Source organism: Schistocerca nitens, chromosome 4, assembly GCF_023898315.1.
Source record: "Schistocerca nitens isolate TAMUIC-IGC-003100 chromosome 4, iqSchNite1.1, whole genome shotgun sequence".
NCBI lineage: Eukaryota > Metazoa > Arthropoda > Insecta > Orthoptera > Acrididae > Schistocerca > Schistocerca nitens.
Window position 1 is genome coordinate 287,233,859 of NC_064617.1, and position 21,380 is coordinate 287,255,238.

Here is a 21,380-nt window from a genome sequence, read left to right on the forward strand (position 1 = left end):
ATACTTCAGGCAAAACTGTAAGGAAACATAAAAGTCTCTTAGACACATTTATTCAAGAGTTACTCACAACTGGTGCAGAGCTTTAGTCTGTCACAGTCTCTCCCAGTTTCTTTTTCCTTGTATGAATTTTTGCTAGTCACTGGACTGGTTGATTAGACTATTAGCAAGATACAACTTAAATGACACATCAAAAACATGGTGGGAGGAGTTATCTCACTATGTGGCACCTGGAGATGAATTCAGTAGCCTGACATATAAAGTACTTCCAATCCTCACAGACAAAATGGTGAGAGGCATACCAATTGATCCTAGCAGGATGTAGTATAGAAAACTGATGTATGATACAGCGAATTCAATGTACCAATAGCGGAATGAGTAGCAGCTGTTAAAAGTGACATGTTAAACCTAGTACATGACCAGTATTTTGTGGTCTCTGAGGACAGATATTAAAAACAGGGGTTCAGTTTATTATTATTGGGGTAAAGGCAATAGCTGAGGCTGCAAACTATGTATATTATACAGCCATGGGCGCTATCAGAAAAAATCCGGAAGAAGTTCCTTACACCAAAGAGAATATAGTCACTTTTTGATGTAACAATTGCTAATTAGAACACTCTCTCAAACATATCACTGCAGACCTCACTGAAGACTTAACATGATGAAACTTTCACAATGGTGTGCAACTAACATGTTGCCTCACACCTGGTTATACATTATATTTGTTTGCGAATACATAAAGTAAAACACTTATGCACAGCCAACTACTAGAACCATGTAGTGTTAGCAGAAGAGTTAGATAATTAGTTACATAGTCCACAGATCACAATTTCATTAAATGTGATGTGGAACATGTCAACTGACAGAAGCAGAACACAAATTTTTTTATGACAAATGTTTAGATGGCCACATACTATGTATATTATCCATTACAACATCAGTGGCTGCAATCATTCACATGGAAAAAGTAGCTGAACCTTAACTTCTAGCAGGTTAAGTAAGTAACGATTACCAATATTAATAATATTCTGTGAATCTCAAAAAATGAAGCTGTGGCCAATAAAAGCACAGAATGAAATTTCTTTTAACATATTTCCTCAAACATATGGAAGATTTAAATAAGATGGACAAATAGAACAGAAAAAAGAGTAGAATAATGTAGAGAAAACAAAAGGAAATAAACAGTAGGCCTTACATCTGGAATATCAGGTTCATAATAATGCATCACTGAAATTTTTACAATGAATGCCACAATTCTGTAATAGTAAATAAAATATAATTTTTAGGTTCCCTATAACATTACTGCTATAGTACAAATTCCAATAACAGTCCTCATGTATTGCATAGCTAGTCCTACAGCTCACATGCAGCTGCCAGATAATTTTATGAGGCATTATCACATTACTGGTGTTTGCTAACAACCACTCTGCTATGGAACACAAACAATCCCAACATGGTCTATTCTTAGCAATGTTTTGCATAGTAGAAATGAGAGTGAGGGGATGCAGTGTATTCATACTCACAGAATAAGACTGAATTTGCACCAGATTTTTTTTCTTCACTTTACGCTCCATTGCATCCACTACATATTTCATTGTGTCACCGTAAAATAAGAAGATACCTCAAAGCCATCTGTTAAATCACACCACTTGTTTAAATCACACTACCTGATTGTAACATGTGAAGAATGAACAGATTGTCTTATATTCCATTATCTTGCTCTGATTAAGTATGAGCCAACACAACAAGATAAAATTCTTTAACAGCAGTGATAAAGTATACGGTTTTATCTTACCTGGAAGAATTGTTTGCTGAAGGAGAGATAAGACACTGGGTGTTGGTGTGATAAACATGAAGATTTTTCAGAGAAGTGTCCTCAAGCTAGATAATCTAAGAATTACCAGAAGGAATGAACAAAAAGTGATGCTGATATAAAACTTTTTTTTCTTTTGGTAAACAGTTTATTGTTGAAGTTATAAGTAATCATTATGTATTCACTCCCACACAGCATATACCACACATCTTGTGGGAATAATATTTAAATTAAATGTTTTACAGGATACGTCCTTAATTGCATATCATTTTATCAATCGGCTTTTGGGTAATCTCAACAATTTTTTTCAATAATCCCAGGAAACATTTTACAACTTCATGTATATGACAGATACATTTGCTGTTATGATCAACACAGCGGTGGTGCAGCTTTAATGCTAAAGGTTTGCTTCTTCATCTACAAAACAGGTTTTATTGGATGCCAATTAAGTGCAAATAAATCACAGATAGTAATACATCGTGACTCCTCTTGAACTAAACAGAAATAAAGAATACTGAAGATGGATACTTCTTGGCCATAAAAGTACTCCAGAGAAATATTGAAAAACTCAAATATTAGTGCTGGAAAACAATGTAAGATTGTCTGACTGCCAAGCAAGAACGAAACAATCGTTGTATGAGTACACCCTGTTTGCTCACTGAAGGCACAACATGCAGTCAAAAATGGAGACTGCACCACATTAGGAAAATATACATGTACATATGCAAGTGAAATGTCGATGGCAGGGAATAACAGATTCCAAATAAGTGTCCAAGAAATAGCCAAGTATTGCATGGTTATCATAGGTACATCCACCAAATAGCATGCAGTACACATCAGCAAACTGAGGCAAATGAGACTGAGATGGTATGTGGCAGTCATTAAATTTGCTGCTGTTGTTTACTCATGTAACCTGGCACTGTCAAATGTATCACTCTGTGTTGCACCTAGCAACGTCGGTGCACATATGCATAATTATATCAGTTGATCCATCAATATGTCTAGTGGGGAAATACTGCATTCAAAAACACAGTGACATTGTTTAATAACGAACTTTCCTCTTTGTGCTTTATCAATAATTCATGGTACTACTTGATATTCATCCCAGAAAAGTCTTTAAGTTACATAAGGAACATTTCTTATGTGTACTGTTTTACTTCCTTTGCATCCTGTTTTGCATTGTGATTTTAAGCATAAGAGACCCATTAGCCTTTTATTGGAAACACAATAAGGGGATTGACTACAGAACACCAACACTTCTTAAAATGACTCACCATTACCTCGCCTTGTTATACAGTTTATATTTACTGCAGAAAGCAGGCTGGCAAAAGACCATGGAAGAGAGAAATAATGAAGTTGAATTGAAAGTAAGTATAACACAGCAAAAGGAAAGAAGAAAGAAATACCACAAGAGAAAGAATAATGTGGATACCACAGTTTTCAAGGAAAAGAATAACAGATGCAGATACAAAACAGGCATTTGGGAAGGGAGACTGTAGACAGATGATAGGTGTAGAAGGGGCTCCAGGTTCAATTAGAAATGGAGGAAAAAAAGAAAATATGCAAAAGATGTAAGAAGCAAAAGGAAGAAAAAACTAGCATAACTTGAGACCATCCACTATTAGCCCATACTGGAAGTACTTAACTGCACTGATGGGAAAAAAATTAAAACACCAAGAAGAAGATGTGTGACATAAACAAAAGTTGTTAGGCATGTTTCTACACCTCAAAGATGATTTCTATCCAAATTTTGCACCACACAGGTAAGAGTGGCATATAGCACCACTATAAGGATGCAAATTAGGTTTGCTTTAAATACACACTATAAAGGACATGAGCATTAGTTACCTTTCAGATTGGAGGTGGGGCATTGATGTTAGTCAAGAATGCTTTTATGTTATTATCAGCACCACAATGAGTTTGAACAATGTTGTGTAATAGGGCTACAAGGAGCTGGATGTTCCTTCTGTGATACTGCAGAAAAACTTGGGAGGAATGTAGCTACAGTACATGATTGCTGACAGCGGTGGTTACAGGGAGGTACAGTCGCAAGAAGATCAGGCTCCAGACAGGCAAGTGGCATTACCGAGAGGGAAGACCAGGGTGTTTTGTGTATGGCTCTGGTGCAGCATACTGCATCTGCAGCAGCAATCTGAGCAGCAATTGGTACCACAGCGACAAAGAACTATTGCAAAATGGTTATTTCAAGGACAGTTCTGAGCCAGACACACTGTAGCATGCATGCCACTGACCCCAAACCACCATCATTTGCAACTTTAGTGGCTTCAAGCAAGAGCTCATTGGAGAGCAGGATGGAGGTCTGTTGTGTTTTCTGATGAAAGTTGGTTCTGCCTCGGTGACAGTGACAGGTGTGTGTTGGTTAGGAGAAGGCCAGTTGAGGGCCTGGCAACAATCTATCTGTGTGCTAGACACACTTGACCTACGCGTGGAGTTACGGTCTGCGGCACAATTTTGTGTGACAGCAGGAGCACTTTTGTAATTATCTCACACATCCTGACTGCAAATCTATATGCCAATCTGGTGATTTGACTTGCTGTGCTGCCATTCATGAACAGCATTTCAGGGGGTGTTTTCCAACAGGATAAAGCTTTCCCACACGCCACTGTTGTAATCGAACATGCTCTACAGGGTATCAACACGTTCCCTTGACCTCCTGGATCTCCAATAGAGGACATACGGGACATCATCCGACAACAAATCCAGTGTCATCCACCACCAGCATTAACCATCCCTGTATTGACTGACCAAGTGCAGCAGGCATGGAACTCCATCCTGCAAACTAACTTCTAGCACCTGTACAACACAATGCATACATGCTTGCATTCAAAATTCTGGTGGTTACACCAATTATTAATGTACCAGCATTTCACATTTGCAATGGCTTATCTCACACTTATGTTATTCTGTGATCTTGCAACATTAATCACTTAAATATGCTATCCCAAAACTTCATTACTCTTCATTAATCATTTTTTGGTGTTGCAATGTTTTCCTTCAGTGCATATCCTTTGCTGAACACTTATTGTCAGGCCCAGAAATGAAGGACATTCTATTCAATGTCCCTCTCTCTCACTATGGAATTCTGCAGCCCACCCAGTCTATGAAATGTATTCGTCAAACCCAGTCCCAATTCCTTGCTACGTGGCCCATACCCCTGCGGAAAAGCAATACGCATGACCCGTCTGATGCACCTACTCCTTTCTCACTTTGCCCACTCTATCCAACACAACAGCTCTCTCCATTCGACTTGCAGTGCCAGTGCACTGTGGTCAGCTGGGAGACGCAGCTAGGCAGGTGTATGTGAGTGTGTATATGTATTCTGTTATCTCTGAGGTACAATTCACACGTAAACTAGCAACATACATGCCTATTGGCCAAAGATATCCAGGGGGAGGAGGGCCGGGGTGGGGGGAGGGCAAAAACGGGCGCTTGTCCACTCCTGGAATCTGTGGTAGAACTTTTATTAGGTTCAGAATTCTCACATATAGAAATGATTTTTTTATGGTCCTACTCAACCGCAGATTTAGTGTTACTGAATGCGGTGGGAAACACTGTGCCTTTAGTAAATCCTACACTGTTTGGTTGTCAGGATGTTCGCAGGAAATTATATCATTTTCTTACCATGACAGTGGCTTCAGCATGTAGTGCAGGGTTGGCCAGAAATTCTGTACTTGTGCAGAGCTGCTGAACATGTGCAGCTTCCTGGTCACATTATGCACACTTACTAGATGTGTAGCGGTGGTCTAGCGGTTCTAGGCGCTCAGTCCGGAACTGCGTGGCTGCTATGGTCACAGGTTCGAATCCTGCCTCGGGCATGGATGTGTGTGATGTCCTTAGGTTAGTTAGGTTTAAGTAGTTCTAAGTTCTAGGGAACTGATGACCACAGATGTTAAGTCCCATAGTGCTCAGAGCCATTTGACCCATTTGAACTAGATGTGTAAACAGGGAAATGAAACTGTCACCATTCATTTAGTGTGTGTCTTGAAGCACAGATTATGCTGCTTTGCTTTACTCAGTAGCAGGGATACAATGTACCTGTGGCACACTTGTGCTCTTTTCACAGTGTGCAATGCAATCATGGAAAGGTATTGTGTTATTCCATTGCCCTATCAACAAATGTCACAGTTCTAAAACAAAACATGAAAAGAAAAAAATGCCACTTTAGGCACCTAAATATCCTTCATGGCAAGGGTATCAAACATGTCTCTCAATAATGAAAGGATAATTTTTAAGCATGTAAGTATACCTTGACCAACCAGTTTACCAAATTTTTCAGTTAACAATGGCAACCTATATAACATGGAGCACCATGAGGCACAGTTAGCAAATAACAATTTTAAATTAGGAAAAGAAACAAATCCAAAACATGCTTATCATTGGTGATGAGAAACGATAAAGTTAATGTCAGGCACAAAAGCATGGCACATTGGTAAACGTAAGCAGTTGTAAAGATTTTCATCATTAATGCTCAATCAAAACCCTGATTTGTTCATTTTAATTATGGAGAAAAATCTTTCACACATGTAAGTAGGTCGAAACATGGATTTAACTCTCTCAGCTTTGTGATGCAGGTGTGTAAATTCTTGCAGTGGAAGGTTTTCACAGAATATTCCTGTACTTCGTACTACAAAGAACTTGTCTTTCAACTGTATATTGCACTAAAGGTCAATCAGTTCCATCTGTAGGTGGAGCATCTTCAACTGATGCTGAAAACGGCTGTGCAAAGCAACAAATGATAGGAGACACAATTGCAATGTCTACAAATCATGCTCAAAATTGCTCCTTAACCTCTACAGTTATTGATATGTGTTCTTGAAATTTAGCACTTTTTTGGACCAAGCCAAGGGCAGGAAAATGTGCAGTGTTTTCAGACAATAGTTGGCTCTCCCAAAGAGCAAGCTTACTTCCCAACACGTCAGAAATTAAGTTATTTTTACTTTGCAAACTAACATTTAGGCTGTTCATGTGAAATGTAATGCCCACTAGAAGTGGAAGGTCTGATATCCAGCAAGGATCTTCTAATTTCGGTTCACTCTTTCTCTTCTCATGTAAGAAATATACTACCAGCCAAATGTAAATAAAAAAATCTTTTCAGCATTTCACTTCAACTGAGCCAGTGAACTCCAGTAAAATAAGGTAATGTTTTCAGAAAGTTTACAGCATGCACAAAAATTTGCATGACGTTTTCTAACTTACCGGTTTTGCAAAAAATACACCTGGTGATGGATAAGCCCATATGTTTTCAGATAGTTTACAGTATGCGCAACAATATGCATGACTTTTCTAACGTTACTGATTTTGCACAAAGTACCTCTCGATGTAGAATGCACTGAATTCCATATAATGTCTCTTTTATGTGCCCTAGGCTATGAGTCCTCTCTGATGGCTTGGCATTGCTGGTGCTCCATTCATGGTCACTCAGATTAACTGATTCCAGTCCCTACCGACACCATCAATTGCTTGCACAACAGCTTGGAGTTTGTCTACACTGTCATAGTTTCTTTCAAAAGCACTAAGTCCAAAACTGCCTCTGTTACACACAGAGCATTTCAACACCTCTTACATATATCACTACATGAGCTGCATCTGTAAGAACTGCTGCTTCATGCAGTGCAACAAAGAATGCAACAAAGTATTTAGCATTACTTATTAGCTGCCTGTGCACATCGTTGGCCATAACACTTAAAGGTCGTGTCACTGTTTGTTTGGAAACATCGATTTCTTGAAACCTGCTAACATTCATGGGACATGAAAGTTCTGCAGCATCAATGAGACAGTCTTTTACAAATTCCCCTCCAGAAAACGGTTTTCCAGATCTTGTTACTTTTAATGCAATTTTGAAACTTGCTTGCAGTACAGATATACTGTGATTGTCATTCTGGAAATTTGAAAACAGTACATTGTACAGTAAAACAGATACAAATATAACACAAGAAATGAAGAATTCAAGCAGTGAATTGTATTAAAAACCTGTTGAAATTCCTCCTCTATTTTCTTATGCACACTGAATTTGGCTTGCCATTCTTCACTGAAAAGTGCATTACACTCATCTTTATGAAATGAGTTTTAGTATCTTTCAATTGTGAACTTGCACTTGCTGCCTATTATTTGGTGGCACAGCAAACACTAAGTTTTCACCTACAGCTGTAAATAAGAATTGCAGTTCCCAGTCGTGTTGGACTGAGAACACAGCTCTCCCATTCTTTGCTTTTTCGTAATACTTGGCTTTTCTCAGTACGTCCCACGTAAGGCCACAGCCACCAGAGGGAAGAAAGATTGTGTGTGCTTCATTCCTCATAGTACCCTTTAAACAAGCAAGTGGAATCACCGCTGCTCATTTGGTATACTTGTATAGTCACAGATGTCACTGTTTCGCTTTGCCTGCTGACTGAGATGTGCACACCTGTGCCACACTTCCACATTTTTGCACAATATGCAGCAGTTGGGTGGCCATGATATACTGCAGTCTTGGGGAATGTAAATCTTTACAGAACATTACCAAAATAGAGCATCTGGCCTTTTCTCTGTCGCTTCCTGGTGCAGCCCAATGAGCTACATAAAGGGACAGTTCCAACACTCTGCACAGCACAAATATAGCTGCAGTATACCAGCCCAATAACCATCCCCAATTTCCACACTAACAGCCCTTACTCTTGCTGCACATCTTAATCTCAACAGTACATCTGCATTTGACCTGTTGAGGCTTGTGAGCCAAACAGTTATGAATTCTATAGTCCAGTTTCATTAGCTACCCAATAACATGCCAAACAAGGAAGATGAGGATCAATTTGGTTCAATCCTAAGCTGTTAAGTGATGTTTTACTGATCAATATGGTGGTTTCTGAAGGTTTCCTACATCCATATTTATATTAACACCATCAAACATATAGTTTGGATACACTAATGAAATATGCTTACTTTTAACATTATCAAAACATGCTAATCTGTTATAAAAAAATGGCACTTTTGGAATCTTGCCTCCCCTTGGAGAAAGTTCTATGGCACTTACACTATTGGCAAGACAAATCTCAACTATCTGGTACATAGTTATCCTTACTTCTTTGATTATTTAAGTTCCGACTTTCAATTCCATGCAACTTAAGACCATATTTAAGTTACTTGAACAGTCGACAGATATCCAATATTTGAACTGTTTTTAGGATCTTATTCAGCTACAGGATGTAGGATGGAATCAGTATAGACATTTTGTTTGTTGGCATTTGTTGTCAGTGAGAGTAGACAGAGAAGTTTTTGGTACAGGGTAGGTGTAGTGGGTAGGTTCTGAAAGGGTGCAACCCATGCAAGCTTAAAGAAGCAGCTGTAATGTAGTCTCACATTTAGGTTTAAGATGTTAAAAGGAAAGCACAAACAACCAAACAGGTCAACAACAAATTGCAAGCCACAAAATGAAGTCCTTACAAACTAGAAATGAAGTTCTTATAAACTATGAAGGATAGGGTAATAAATGAAAAAGTAAGGGAAGGAGTTGGAGCATAGAAAACCTTGGAAGAAAAAGTAACAAGGGCCCATCTGAGACAATTTGGCCATGTCAAACAAATGGGCAATGGAAGTCTAGCATAATAAACTGGGCAGTAGTGGTCTCCCCCATCTATATCTTTAGCAATTATGAAGTTGACAACCAGTTATGCAGAACAACACTGTTATTCTCAGTCATCTGAGATGCATTCTGAAGTAAATTCTTACATGTCTGCATTGCAAATTCAGTCAGGTATAAGGATCCTATCCCATTCATAACAGCATACAAGTCTGCTGGAAACAGGAAATTTGTAAACTCTTTGCGGAACTATGTTATCCTCACTCCCAAATAACAGCCAGGTTGTCACACAGCTGCCACATTTTGGAGGAGTGCATTGGTAGGGCAATGTGAAGTCCTTCACTGATCGAATCGTATGAGGAATCTGTGGTTCATAAACATTTGGAGCACTTCTCCGAGTTTCAGGAATGGGACTCTGTGAAGATTCCAGTCAAAGTTCCTCTATGCTTCTGATCCATTATATGCAGGTTCGTCATATGTTCAATATCCTCAAAATATAAAATACAAAAGGGCCACTGATAAAGTAAAAATTAAGGTACTGCATGTTCTCTTTGGCCCTTTCTCACCTATGAGAGTATGCTTGAACATAGTTCTCATGTACCTGTATTTGTTGTTCTATAAATGTACAGATATTAGCTTAGGCTGTTTAAAACCAAATGTTTCAGATAACAATGTTTGCCTGTGTCATATTTAAGGTGGCCGGACTAACAAGGGGAGGCCACAATGTTCAGATCACGGATTTACTTCAAACTTAGCACCCCTTTAGTAGTCTATTAGGACAACACAATGTGCAAGTAGTAAAGCATACTACTTAAGCTGTCCTGAGAAAATCATAATAGAAGTTTTGTGTGCTGAGTATGAACCAGTGAACCGCCATTCTGATCAGCACACAGTAGCTGTCAAGTGGTTAGCATTGGAACTCCATATTCAGAGGATTTCTGGATCAAGTCCTGCTCTTTCTTTGATTTTTATTTTTTAACATATATTTTTTTCAACACTGGTCATATGAATATAACAGAGGGAAACATTCCACGTGGAAAAAATATATCTAAAAAGAAAGATGATGAGACTTACCAAACAAAAGCGCTGGCAGGTCGATAGACACACAAACAAACACAAATATACACACAAAATTCAAGCTTTCGCAACAAACTGTTGCCTCATCAGGAAAGAGGGAAGGAGAGGGAAAGACGAAAGGATGTGGGTTTTAAGGGAGAGGGTAAGGAGTCATTCCAATCCCGGGAGCGGAAAGACTTACCTTAGGGGGAAAAAAGGACAGGTATACACTCGCACACACATTGTGTCTGTATGTGTGGATGGATATGTGTGTGTGTGCGAGTGTATACCTGTCCTTTTTTCCCCCTAAGGTAAGTCTTTCCGCTCCCGGGATTGGAATGACTCCTTACCCTCTCCCTTAAAACCCACATCCTTTCGTCTTTCCCTCTCCTTCCCTCTTTCCTGATGAGGCAACAGTTTGTTGCGAAAGCTTGAATTTTGTGTGTATATTTGTGTTTGTTTGTGTGTCTATCGACCTGCCAGCGCTTTTGTTTGGTAAGTCTCTCTCTCTCTCTCTCTCTCTCTCTCTCTCTCTCTCTCTCTCTATATATATATATATATATATATATATATATATGATCTGGAAGATAATATAATGAAAAAATATGTGTATTTGCATGAACTTTTATTGAATTTCTGAAATTATTTGGCTGTTTAATCATTTCAGTTATTACAACAAATATTATATTTAGAACTATCGACAAGTAAATGACCAAATGCAGTAAGTTTTCTTGAAAATGTATGCCTGTTGTGATTTGTCAAATTCTTTATACATGCAACAGGGCAAGATGCCTAGAACTGTTTTGCAGCTGAACGTTTCCATCTCCAGGCGTAGAGATAGGCTCCTTTCGGCAGCTGACTTTCATAGTGGTAAGACCTTGATAATATAGCAACAACAAACATTGTATGTGCTAATTGTTTGAAAATGACAAAATTTACATTTTTACTTCAAAAATGGAGGTGACTCCCAATTCTTTGATTAGTGTGGTTGGTGAATTGTATGAAGATTCAATGCATAATGTCGCAAAATTTCATTTAAAAGATGCATTTGTGTACTGTGACAGTCTTCTTCAAGAAGCAGTTCTTGTTAATACAGAATCATCAGCTATGGTTTCTGCAGGTTGAAGAGTAACTTTATCAGTCTATCATTGAAATGCTAGGAGAAAAGATACTTATTACTGATGAGGACCTCATTCAATCAAACTAAGTAGATAAAGAAGGTGCATTCTATGTAGTTGAAGATTTTTTTTTTTTTTTTAATGAGGATTATGAGACAGCCAGAAAGAAGGGAAAAGTCAGATACATTCTACTGAAGACAAAAATAAAAGTAGTGAGATTGGCAAAAGAATACCCCAACATGGAATCTACAGACTCACCAAATAAAAGGATCTCGAAGATTAAAAAGGAAAGTAGATTTGAAGAGGTGGAAAACAACATAAAAACTGGACGAACAGTGATTGATAAATACACAATAATTGATTCACGGACCAATGACTGCTTCATGGGGGCTTGCAAGAATCAAGTAATTGTACATTTTTATCAACTTTACATTTAATTTTTACAATCTACAATATGCGTATTTAAATAACAAATCACAGTAATGAAATGCAACTTTGATTTTACTTGCCAGTTAACAACAAGAAACTTGCAGCAGAGGGCTTTCGCTGCTGCAGGCAAATATTAATTGGAAAACTTTATCTTTAAAGCATAACAGGGAATCTATGTCACGGTTAGAAATGCTAGAATCTGCAAGAAAGTTTCAACTGCAGGCAAAGGCAATTATCCCAAATTTTGAGAAAAAATTTGTGATTAATACAGATGAGACAGGCCCCATCAGACCTGATTTTTCTGGAGCAAGATAAATTTTTTCAAAGTGTAATGCCATTAGATGTTTTTTTAATGATTTTAGATGCAAGATTTATGCCAAAATATGTACTCGTTTTCAAAAAGTACTTTGTACACTAGGCTTCTTTTTGTGAAATAAAATAGCTAGTTTTTAATTATTCATTGTTGTAATAAATAAACTGGTCTTTCAAAAATTGCCATGCAATTTAACAATAATAATATTTGTTTATGCAGTGGAATATAGCTCACCAACCACTTACATATATTCTGGCAGCCACATGCTGCTGTGTACTGCTACACTGACTTGTTGATAGTTTTATAGTGAAGCCCAACAGTTAGCAGCAGTTGTATATGATAAAAAGACTGAATATTCACAAATGTGTACATGAGGTTCCCACTGGGGAAAAATATTTCTGTTCCATCTAAGAGACAGTAAAATTTAATGTACAGAGTTGTAGCCAGTGGGTCTGAAATGAGTAAAAGTGCTGAATTCCATAAGATTTTGTGAAATTCATGAAAATTCCTAAGATTTCCTTGATTTTTCCATGTGAAATATAATTAACTGAGAATTCTAGGTTTTTCAGGATTGCCATCCTGACTGCATATGCAGAATGATACTGAAACAGTATAGAAAAAGACAACCTTGGATAAGATTTGTATGGACACAGATTAATTCTGGTGAATGAAATATAGGATCGAATGTAGAAATGTGAAGTCCTTGTGCAGTTTCCAAGTTAAACATACAGGTGCAATGCCAAGGGAAGCACCTGATGTGCTAAAATCTTCTTTAAGTTTAGGTTAGATGACAGATATGAGGTAATCAAAGCAAATTTTGCAAGTAGTGGATCCAGGCAGGTGGTACATATTATCCATATGATGCTCTTTGTTGAAGCCCGCATCAGCTGAAGACAGAGTCATTCTCTACCAGAAAAATAGCTCTCCACTGCATATGTCCAAGCAAGCAGATAACACCAGACTGAGCATTAATAAAATTTGAGATTTATTTGGGAAAATCTGAGAAAGGACCTTTAAATAATGCTGACACCATACCAGTAGACAGAGTCTTCGAAGAAAGACTGGAAGTGTCTTGAGAAATTACACGTGGGTTATTTTAGTATTTCTTCAAATCTGAGTCAGGCTCGCAGACTGCTTAGCAGCTTACAGCAGTTTCAGCTGCATGCAAGAAGAAAATGTTGATAAAAGCAAGAGGAAAATATAGTGATAAAAGAGAAATGGCAGCACAATGAAGAGTCTGTAACAAGATTGTATTGTATGTTAACTGGGGACCTAGAAACGACAGAGAGGCTCCGTCCCCGCCGCAGCCGCAGTGGTCCACAACCCCCACAATGACTACCGCAGTCCACTTCACCCCTCCGCCGCCCCACACCGAACCTAGGATTATCATGCGGTTCGGCCCCTGGTGGACCCCCCCCCCCAGGGAATGTCTCACACCAGACGAGTGTAGCCCCTATGTTTGCGTGGTAGAGTAATGGTGGTGTACGCGTATGTGGAGAACTTGTTTGCACAGCAATCGCTGACATAGTGTAACCGAGGCGGAATAAGGGGAACCAGCCCGCATTCACCGAGGCAGATGGAAAACCGCCTTAAAACCATCCACTGACTGGCCAGTTCACCGGACCTTGATACAAATCTGCCAGGCAGATTCGTGCTGGGGACCAGGCGCTCCTTCCCGCCCAGAAAGCAGTGTGTTAGACCGCACGGCCAACCGGGCGGGCTGTAACAAGATTACACAACCTTTTCACATGATTTGAAGCTTTTTGCTCAAACCAACTCAGATTTCCAATAATACTGAATAATATGACTGTTATATATATTGAAGAGAGTAGCCAGAGTTTGCAGAATGAAAGAAGATGCTTAGTACTATTACAACGCTAAGTAGAATACATTAGTTAGTTACTGTATTAATTGAAAGTTGACCATTATACAAACCTCAACAGTGTATCCCTTACTGTATGTTTCTTTTTTAGAATCACTGCTATCTGTATCATTGACACCCTGTGTAGAGCCTGCAAACATCTTCTGATGTACTAGTTTGAATTCCTCCATAAGCTGTAGAGACAAATACAGGGCAGTGTTTAAATATACTATAGATCAGATTCTATTGCAGATTTATAGGAATATTATGCAGACATGACAAATGATAATGCACTGATTACCTTTTATATATATACATATATATATATATATATATATTCAAGAAACCCCATAACTGGTCCAAGGTAACAATATTACAAGATACAGGTACAATACATTTCATTTTACTGCACATATAGACTTTATATTTTTTCAGTGATAAATTTAAATAACAGTGTACAATTTTTTCTTTCATATTCTTATTCAACTTCTATAATTTTAGTAAAATATAATAATTTATGTTAATTATGAGACTTAGAAAATAATGAAAACTACAGAATTTATTTTCAGAATAATGCTAAAAATAATTCTACAGCAGCATGGGATACACAATAAATTTTCTCAACCATCTGTATTGTGCACTACTGAATAACATTGTAACAACCTTCAGGGGGCAAAATGTTTAATACTGCCAATAGACCACATATGAGTAAAAGTAACAGTAACAACACTATTGTAGCTTTCAGAACTATCAGTTCCTTCCTTGAGGAGGGGAGAGGTATAGGTTTGGGAAGGTTAAAAAAGGTATAGTAGGCTACACAGAGCCCACTGAGACTTTCATCCTGGAGGCGGCATGAATTGTACTTTCTTTTTAAGCTTCCCAACCCATCCGTCTCCTCCTCAAGGAAGGAACTAATAGTTCTAAAAGCTAGGATAGTTCTAAAAGCTAGGATAGTGTTGTCACTTTTATAAGTGTACATCAGCAGTGCAACACATTTCACCTCCTGGAGGTAAGAGCTGGCTAGCAGTTCTGTCCAGTTCATAGTTTTATTGACTGAATCTTTCATTGGTACAATTAATATTGTAAAAACATACATAAGACCAGAGGAGAGTCTTTTGGGCAATACACAAAGTGACTGCACTTCCAATGCCTCACAATCAGTCATCTTATACAAACAAATGTTTGGATGCATATTATAGCCCCACCTGCTAACACTTAAAGCAGTTAACCAATTTTGACAAAAGAGAGGGCATTAATTTTGTGGCAGGCAACAGCTCAAAACTCATGCCTGGTGCAGACATTAAGCAAACATTCAAAAATGTTGTCTGTCACTCTCAATGAGATTATGCTACACGGTCACAGAATTGCTACATCCTACACTACTACTGATGAAACTGTACTATTTAGCTAGCATTGCACCAGCTAACATTTGTCAGGAATAGCAGCCTGCAGATAAAAGACTAAGGTACTAACACCTCTATCCAGTGTGCCAATGTTACTGTATCATATAGATGTTTGCTCTTTTGTTGTGGGTTTAATAAATTCACTTTATTGCTACATTTGAAAATCTAAAGCTGCCAAAATAATTTGCTGGTGCGTATTATCCTCTTGCAGTTAGCACATAATGGTCATTCATGGAATTAATATATGAATGTTCATGATGTAATTAATGTTTTAATGTGGCTATATTAATTGATTAAGCATTAATTAAAACATAGACAGTTGCTTGCATTCAGCTGTCTGTACCAAGCTAGTCTGACACCCTGAGTTATATACAATAAAGGAAGAAAGATTAGGTTTCAATGCCCCATTTATCTTAAGATCATTACAAATGGAGCATAAGCTTATATTGGGAAAACCAACTGCTTGTGCCCTTTTACAGGAACCATCCTCATTCAATTTAGAGAAATTACAGAAAGCATACATCTGTATGGGCAGACAGGGATAAGTCTGCAACATCACAATGTCTGATATGCATTGTAATCAAAATAAGGTAAACATTTGCAAATCACCACTTATCAGCTGTGATGGGTCAGTCTAATGACGCAGTCTCTTACGGATTACATTTTTGTCCCTATCCACTGTGTTCACTCCTGTCTTCCAATAAATGTTGTACAGCTTGACATGTACACAAAATAAAGAACTGAGCATGCATACAGGACTTTCTCACAAAAATCTGCCCAAGTAAATCTTTTAATATGTCTGGTATCAAATACATCAGAAAAATACTACTAAATTAATCTGTTCTAAAAAATATGTGCAGTGCACAATCAAAATTTAACTGAATTTCTGCATGAATTTAAGTTCTGTTCCAAAAACAATCTGATCTGTAAGAATCAGTCAGTTATTGACCTTGTACATGCATGAGATGTATGATGTATGAGACATGCAAAATACCCTCACATTTCAAGAAGAATGTAGTAGTTCCAATTCCAAACAAAGCAGTTGCTGAACAATCAGTTTAATACATCATGACTGCAAAATACTAACAATAATTCTCTACAGAAGAATGGGAAAACGGGTAGAAGCAAATCTTGGAGAAGATCAGTTTGGATTCCAGAGAAATGTAGAAACATGTGAGGCAATACTGACCCTACGACTTATCTTAGAAGACAGTTTAAAGAAAGGCAAACCTACATTTATATCATTTGTGGACTTAGAGAAAGCTCTTGACAATGTTGATTGGAATACTCTCTTTGAAATTCTGAACTGAGCAGGGGTAAAATACAGGGAGACAAACACTACTTACAACTTATACAGAAACCAGATGGCAGTTATAAGGGGCGAGCAGCATGAAAGGGAAGCAATGACTGACAAGGGAGTGAGACATGGTTGAAGCCTATCCCCAATGTTATTCAATATGTATATTGAACAAGCAGCAAAGGAAACAAAATAATTGGAGCAGGAATTAAAATTCAGGGAGAAGAAATAAATACTTTTGAGGTTTGCAGATGACGTTGTAATTCCATCAGATACAGCAAGGACTTGGAAGAGCAATTGAACAGAATGGACAGTGTCTTGAAAGAAAGATATAAAATGAACATCAATTAAAGAAAAACAAGGATAACGGAATGTAGTCAAATTAAGTCAAGTGCTAAGGGAATTCGTTTAGGAAACAAGTCACTTTAAGTAGTAGATGAGTTATGTTATTTGGGGAGCAAACTAAGTGAAGGTGGCTGTAGTACAGAGGATATAAAATGTAGACTGGCAATGGCAAATAAAGCATTTCTGAAAAGAAATTTGTTCACATCAAATATACATTTAAGTGTCAGGAAGCCCTTTCTGAAAGTATTTGAATGGAGTGTAGCCATGTATGGAAGTGAAACATGGACAATGAACAGTTTAGACAAAAAGAGAATAGAAGCTTTTGAAATTTGGTGCTACAAAAGAATGCTGAAGGTAGGATGAGTTGATCACATAGCTAATGAGGAGCTACTGAACATAATTGGGGAGACAACAAATTAGTGACACAACATGACCAAAGGAAGGGATCGGTTGATAGGACACTTTCTTAGACATCAAGGGATCAATAATTTAGTACTGGTTGGAAGTGTGGGTGGTAAAAACCATATAGGGAGACCTATAGATGAACACATTATGCAGATTCAGAAAGATGTAGGTTGGAGCAGTTATTTGGAGATGAAATGGCTCGTACAAGATTGAGTGGCATGGAGAGCTGCATCAAGCTAGTCTACAGAATGAAGAACACAACAAAACATGTATTCAATCTTTAATACATGATAGTCAGCAGATAACTGGAATTAAACCACAAGTTTACAAGATTCAGAGTCATACTGAAGAAGTGAAGTGTCTGTGCAGAGTCCATGCTGTGTGAGTAGAGAGAAAAGGAGAGAGAAGGAGACCACAGACCAATTACTGCAATGTCTTTTGTGTCCTGCCACAAGCATAATGGAGGACATCCCTCCAGGAACACAGGAGGAGCATGAAATGACAAGGTTTTTATCAAAGAAAAAGTCAATTTTAATTTATGTTAGTTTTGTTTTCATGAGAAATGATTGTATTTATTTTAATTCAGTCTTAATTTGCACCTATCATGATAAATGGAAACCAACCTCTTTAAACTGATGCAGAAAAATTTTCATAACTGATAGTTATGTGCAAAAAAACTAACAAAAATTCCTATATCTGCTGTTTATAAACTTTGACTGTTTCATACAGTTGGATTGTTATCAGACATATAAAATGTTAGAAAATAGCCACTAACCTGTTCATGTTGTTGTCGCTTTTCGATACTGATTGATGGTTTATTGTTTCTTTTGAGTTCTTGGGAGCAAAAATCTTCCACTTTCCTTTGCTGTAATAGAAAGATTATGATTAGGACCCAGTCTTTTTAAAATGAAGACAGAGTAGCATTCATTTTACTTAATTACCAGTACATTACAAACAATGTTTTGACTGTGATTTTTTTCCTATTACTCACAAAGCAATAAAATAAACTGGCACAAAGTGTGTGTGTGTGCGTGTGTGTGTGCGTGTGTGTGTGTGTGTGCGCGCGCATGCGGGTGTGCGCGCGCATGAGTGAAAGACAGAAACAGAGAGAGAGATTTAGGTTCAGTCATTCTACTAGAAGCCCAAGTAACTGTCAATTCTGGCAGCACCATGTCAGAAAATTGATCAGTGGGGACTTATTGTAGAGTATTTTCACACAAAGAATGCAGTATCAATATTTTCAACATTCATTCACGAGCATGTAGCAGGAGCTTATTTAAATAGTTATGAATATTTACTGCGGGTTAGAAATGAATTTATTGCCTTATTTAATTTTCACTACTAGTAACCAGAGATACAATACTCGAAGGTATAAATTACCTACACTGTCTTATTCTGACAATTGAAAGCATTAAGTTTCAACCATCCTGCTATTCAGCTGTGCCACTGCAGGGTGCATGTTACCATGACTTTCACAGAGTAACCAATATTTTGAGGGAACTGCTCAGTCAAAAAATTTTATAAGTTCACTTCTTGAGGAAAAGGCTCAGTTAAAAAATAGATAATTTCAGCTCTGACAATGGACTAGTTATCTTTTTTTATTTGTCACAGTTATTATAATTTTTTGTATTTAAGTAACCCATACATATAGTTTTCATTGAGAAATGTAACTAATGACATTTCATGTCTCATGACCTTCATAGGTTACTGTGTAGAACATGTGGGTAATATAGCAAAATTATTTTTAAAATCAGAGTTACATTTATTTCCTATGGAGACTAAATAATTTTTTTTGGTGTAAGTATGCCGTGCTGCATCACACTTGCAGCTGCTGACACAACTATCACATACAATGGCATATTTATCTATACGATAAGTATTCCATGCTGTTGTCTGCAGTATGAAAATTTTATACTCAAAATAGCATTTAGGACCTCTTACTGGTAGCAATATGTTAACATCAGTTTAAAGAAAGAGTGAGTATAGACAGGTTTAATAATGTCCAAAATGTGCATTTTTTATTCTGAAAGGAAAAAGTGGTTCATTCTTTTAGTTCTATTGAAAAGAAAGGAAAATGTATGTTTTCCTTTACTGATGTCATTTATGTTGGATAAAATTAACCAGTGACTATATGGAATTAAATTTAGGGTGACATAAGCAATGGTCAGTGATACTATGTGAGATATTGATTCATGATAGTTCATACGCTATTTCCCAATACAGTTAATGAGATTTTAGATCAAAGTAAAACAACCACAGACCATTCTAAAGTAAATATAAAACTGTTTCCCATCTAGATGAACCAGTGATGTGAACATAGATCCTTAACGCTGGTATTTTTCTAAATTAATGCCTTGCCATTTTTTCTGAACAGGTCATCATCATTCAGTTTGTCACTAGCATTTCTGGTCTGAGGCCTAAAATTATTTTTTAATCTGAAAGCAAAATCATATTTACTTGTAACATAGAATAAATATGTTTTATACAGTAGAAGTATGCCATGCTGCACTGCGGTTGAAGCTGCTAAAACATTCAATGAGTCCATCTCCTTTCCTTTCTTCATCTACCGTCACATTTCATTCATTCTTAGCATGCAATTTTTGCCCTTTAGCTGTGAGCCTACCTGTCTCTGTGGACAGCAAAGATCTTGAAATTTTAAGTTAGTATGCATATATTTGTCATGTGTAAACAGTATTTATTCAAGCACACAGCATAACAACTTATTACAATGATTAATTGTAATTGGAAGAGTGCTAAGAACATCTTTATCTATACTTTGTATTTAGCTCAGAGGTAGTGCAGAGAATCAAAGAGTTTACACTTCTCACATGAGATGTTAAGCAGATGATTAACTGTTCATATCCCACATGTCAATGGTATTTGGGGTTGAAGCGTACGCGGTGGCCAAAACTAGTTGTGACTTGCGGACAGTGGAAGACTAGATGTGTCTTGTGTCCTCACAGAACTATACATATGTAGCATCTTGGTTTTAGTCAAGTTAAAAGCTAGCTGCAGTTTTTCAATGGATATTGTGAAGAAGAGTCATTGGTATCAACGCTTAATGTTATGTTGTGGCATGCCAATACCATGTGTGGGCCACTGTATGGTGGTTGGAGAGTCATTTGAATAGCATAGTGTCAGATGAAAACTTGTTTGCACATTTTTAAGTCACAGAAAATGAATTATCACAGGGTAGAACATTCTTTGGAAACTGCAGGAAGGATTTTGTGGATCTGTGAGTGAAGACATTGTGCAGATTGAGTGAAGATATTGTGCAACACATGACAATGCTTCAGTGATGCTGTTTGATGTATAGGTAAAGAACTCTCCTAGCAATCAAACTGTCTGACCATACAATAAGGTAGTTGTTGTTTCTTTGAGATCTTCTTTGAAGGCTGTTCAGAGGTCTCCTAGAATAACAGGTAGGTTGTCACTCTGATGCCCTGTGATGTGTCATCTGAGTGAGGACTAATTCCACAAGACCACTAATGTTGGAATGATATAGACAGGTCCTAATGCAGTTAATATTGAGCACTATTGTGATTGCTTTAAAGGGATATGACTCAAACTGCTTGCCCTGATTGATAGTGACACGAAGAAAAATTCCAGAGCACGGAAGCCACTAATGGAAGACAGGCATGGTTACAGTTGCTACTATTGAGTCTTTCATAGGATAGACTGCAGGCCAATGAGAGAAATGGACAATTGCTGTCAATAAGTACTTATATTCTTATGACAGTGGCAAATGTTTGATGATGTTGATGTGG

General features: G+C 37.5%; 1 protein-coding gene across 2 annotated transcripts in view; it reads right to left on the reverse strand.

The window, feature by feature from the left end:
• Window positions 1-21,380, reverse strand: part of LOC126251457 (serine-rich adhesin for platelets-like) — a 417,638-nt gene that overhangs the window by 36,580 nt on the left and 359,678 nt on the right. For both annotated transcript variants that reach the window (XM_049951888.1, XM_049951887.1), the window contains 2 exons: window positions 18,389-18,478; window positions 14,238-14,357 (listed from right to left, as the gene is read on the reverse strand). In XM_049951888.1, the coding sequence (XP_049807845.1) occupies window positions 14,238-14,357; window positions 18,389-18,478 (210 nt within the window). The remainder of the gene's footprint in view (window positions 1-14,237; window positions 14,358-18,388; window positions 18,479-21,380) is intronic.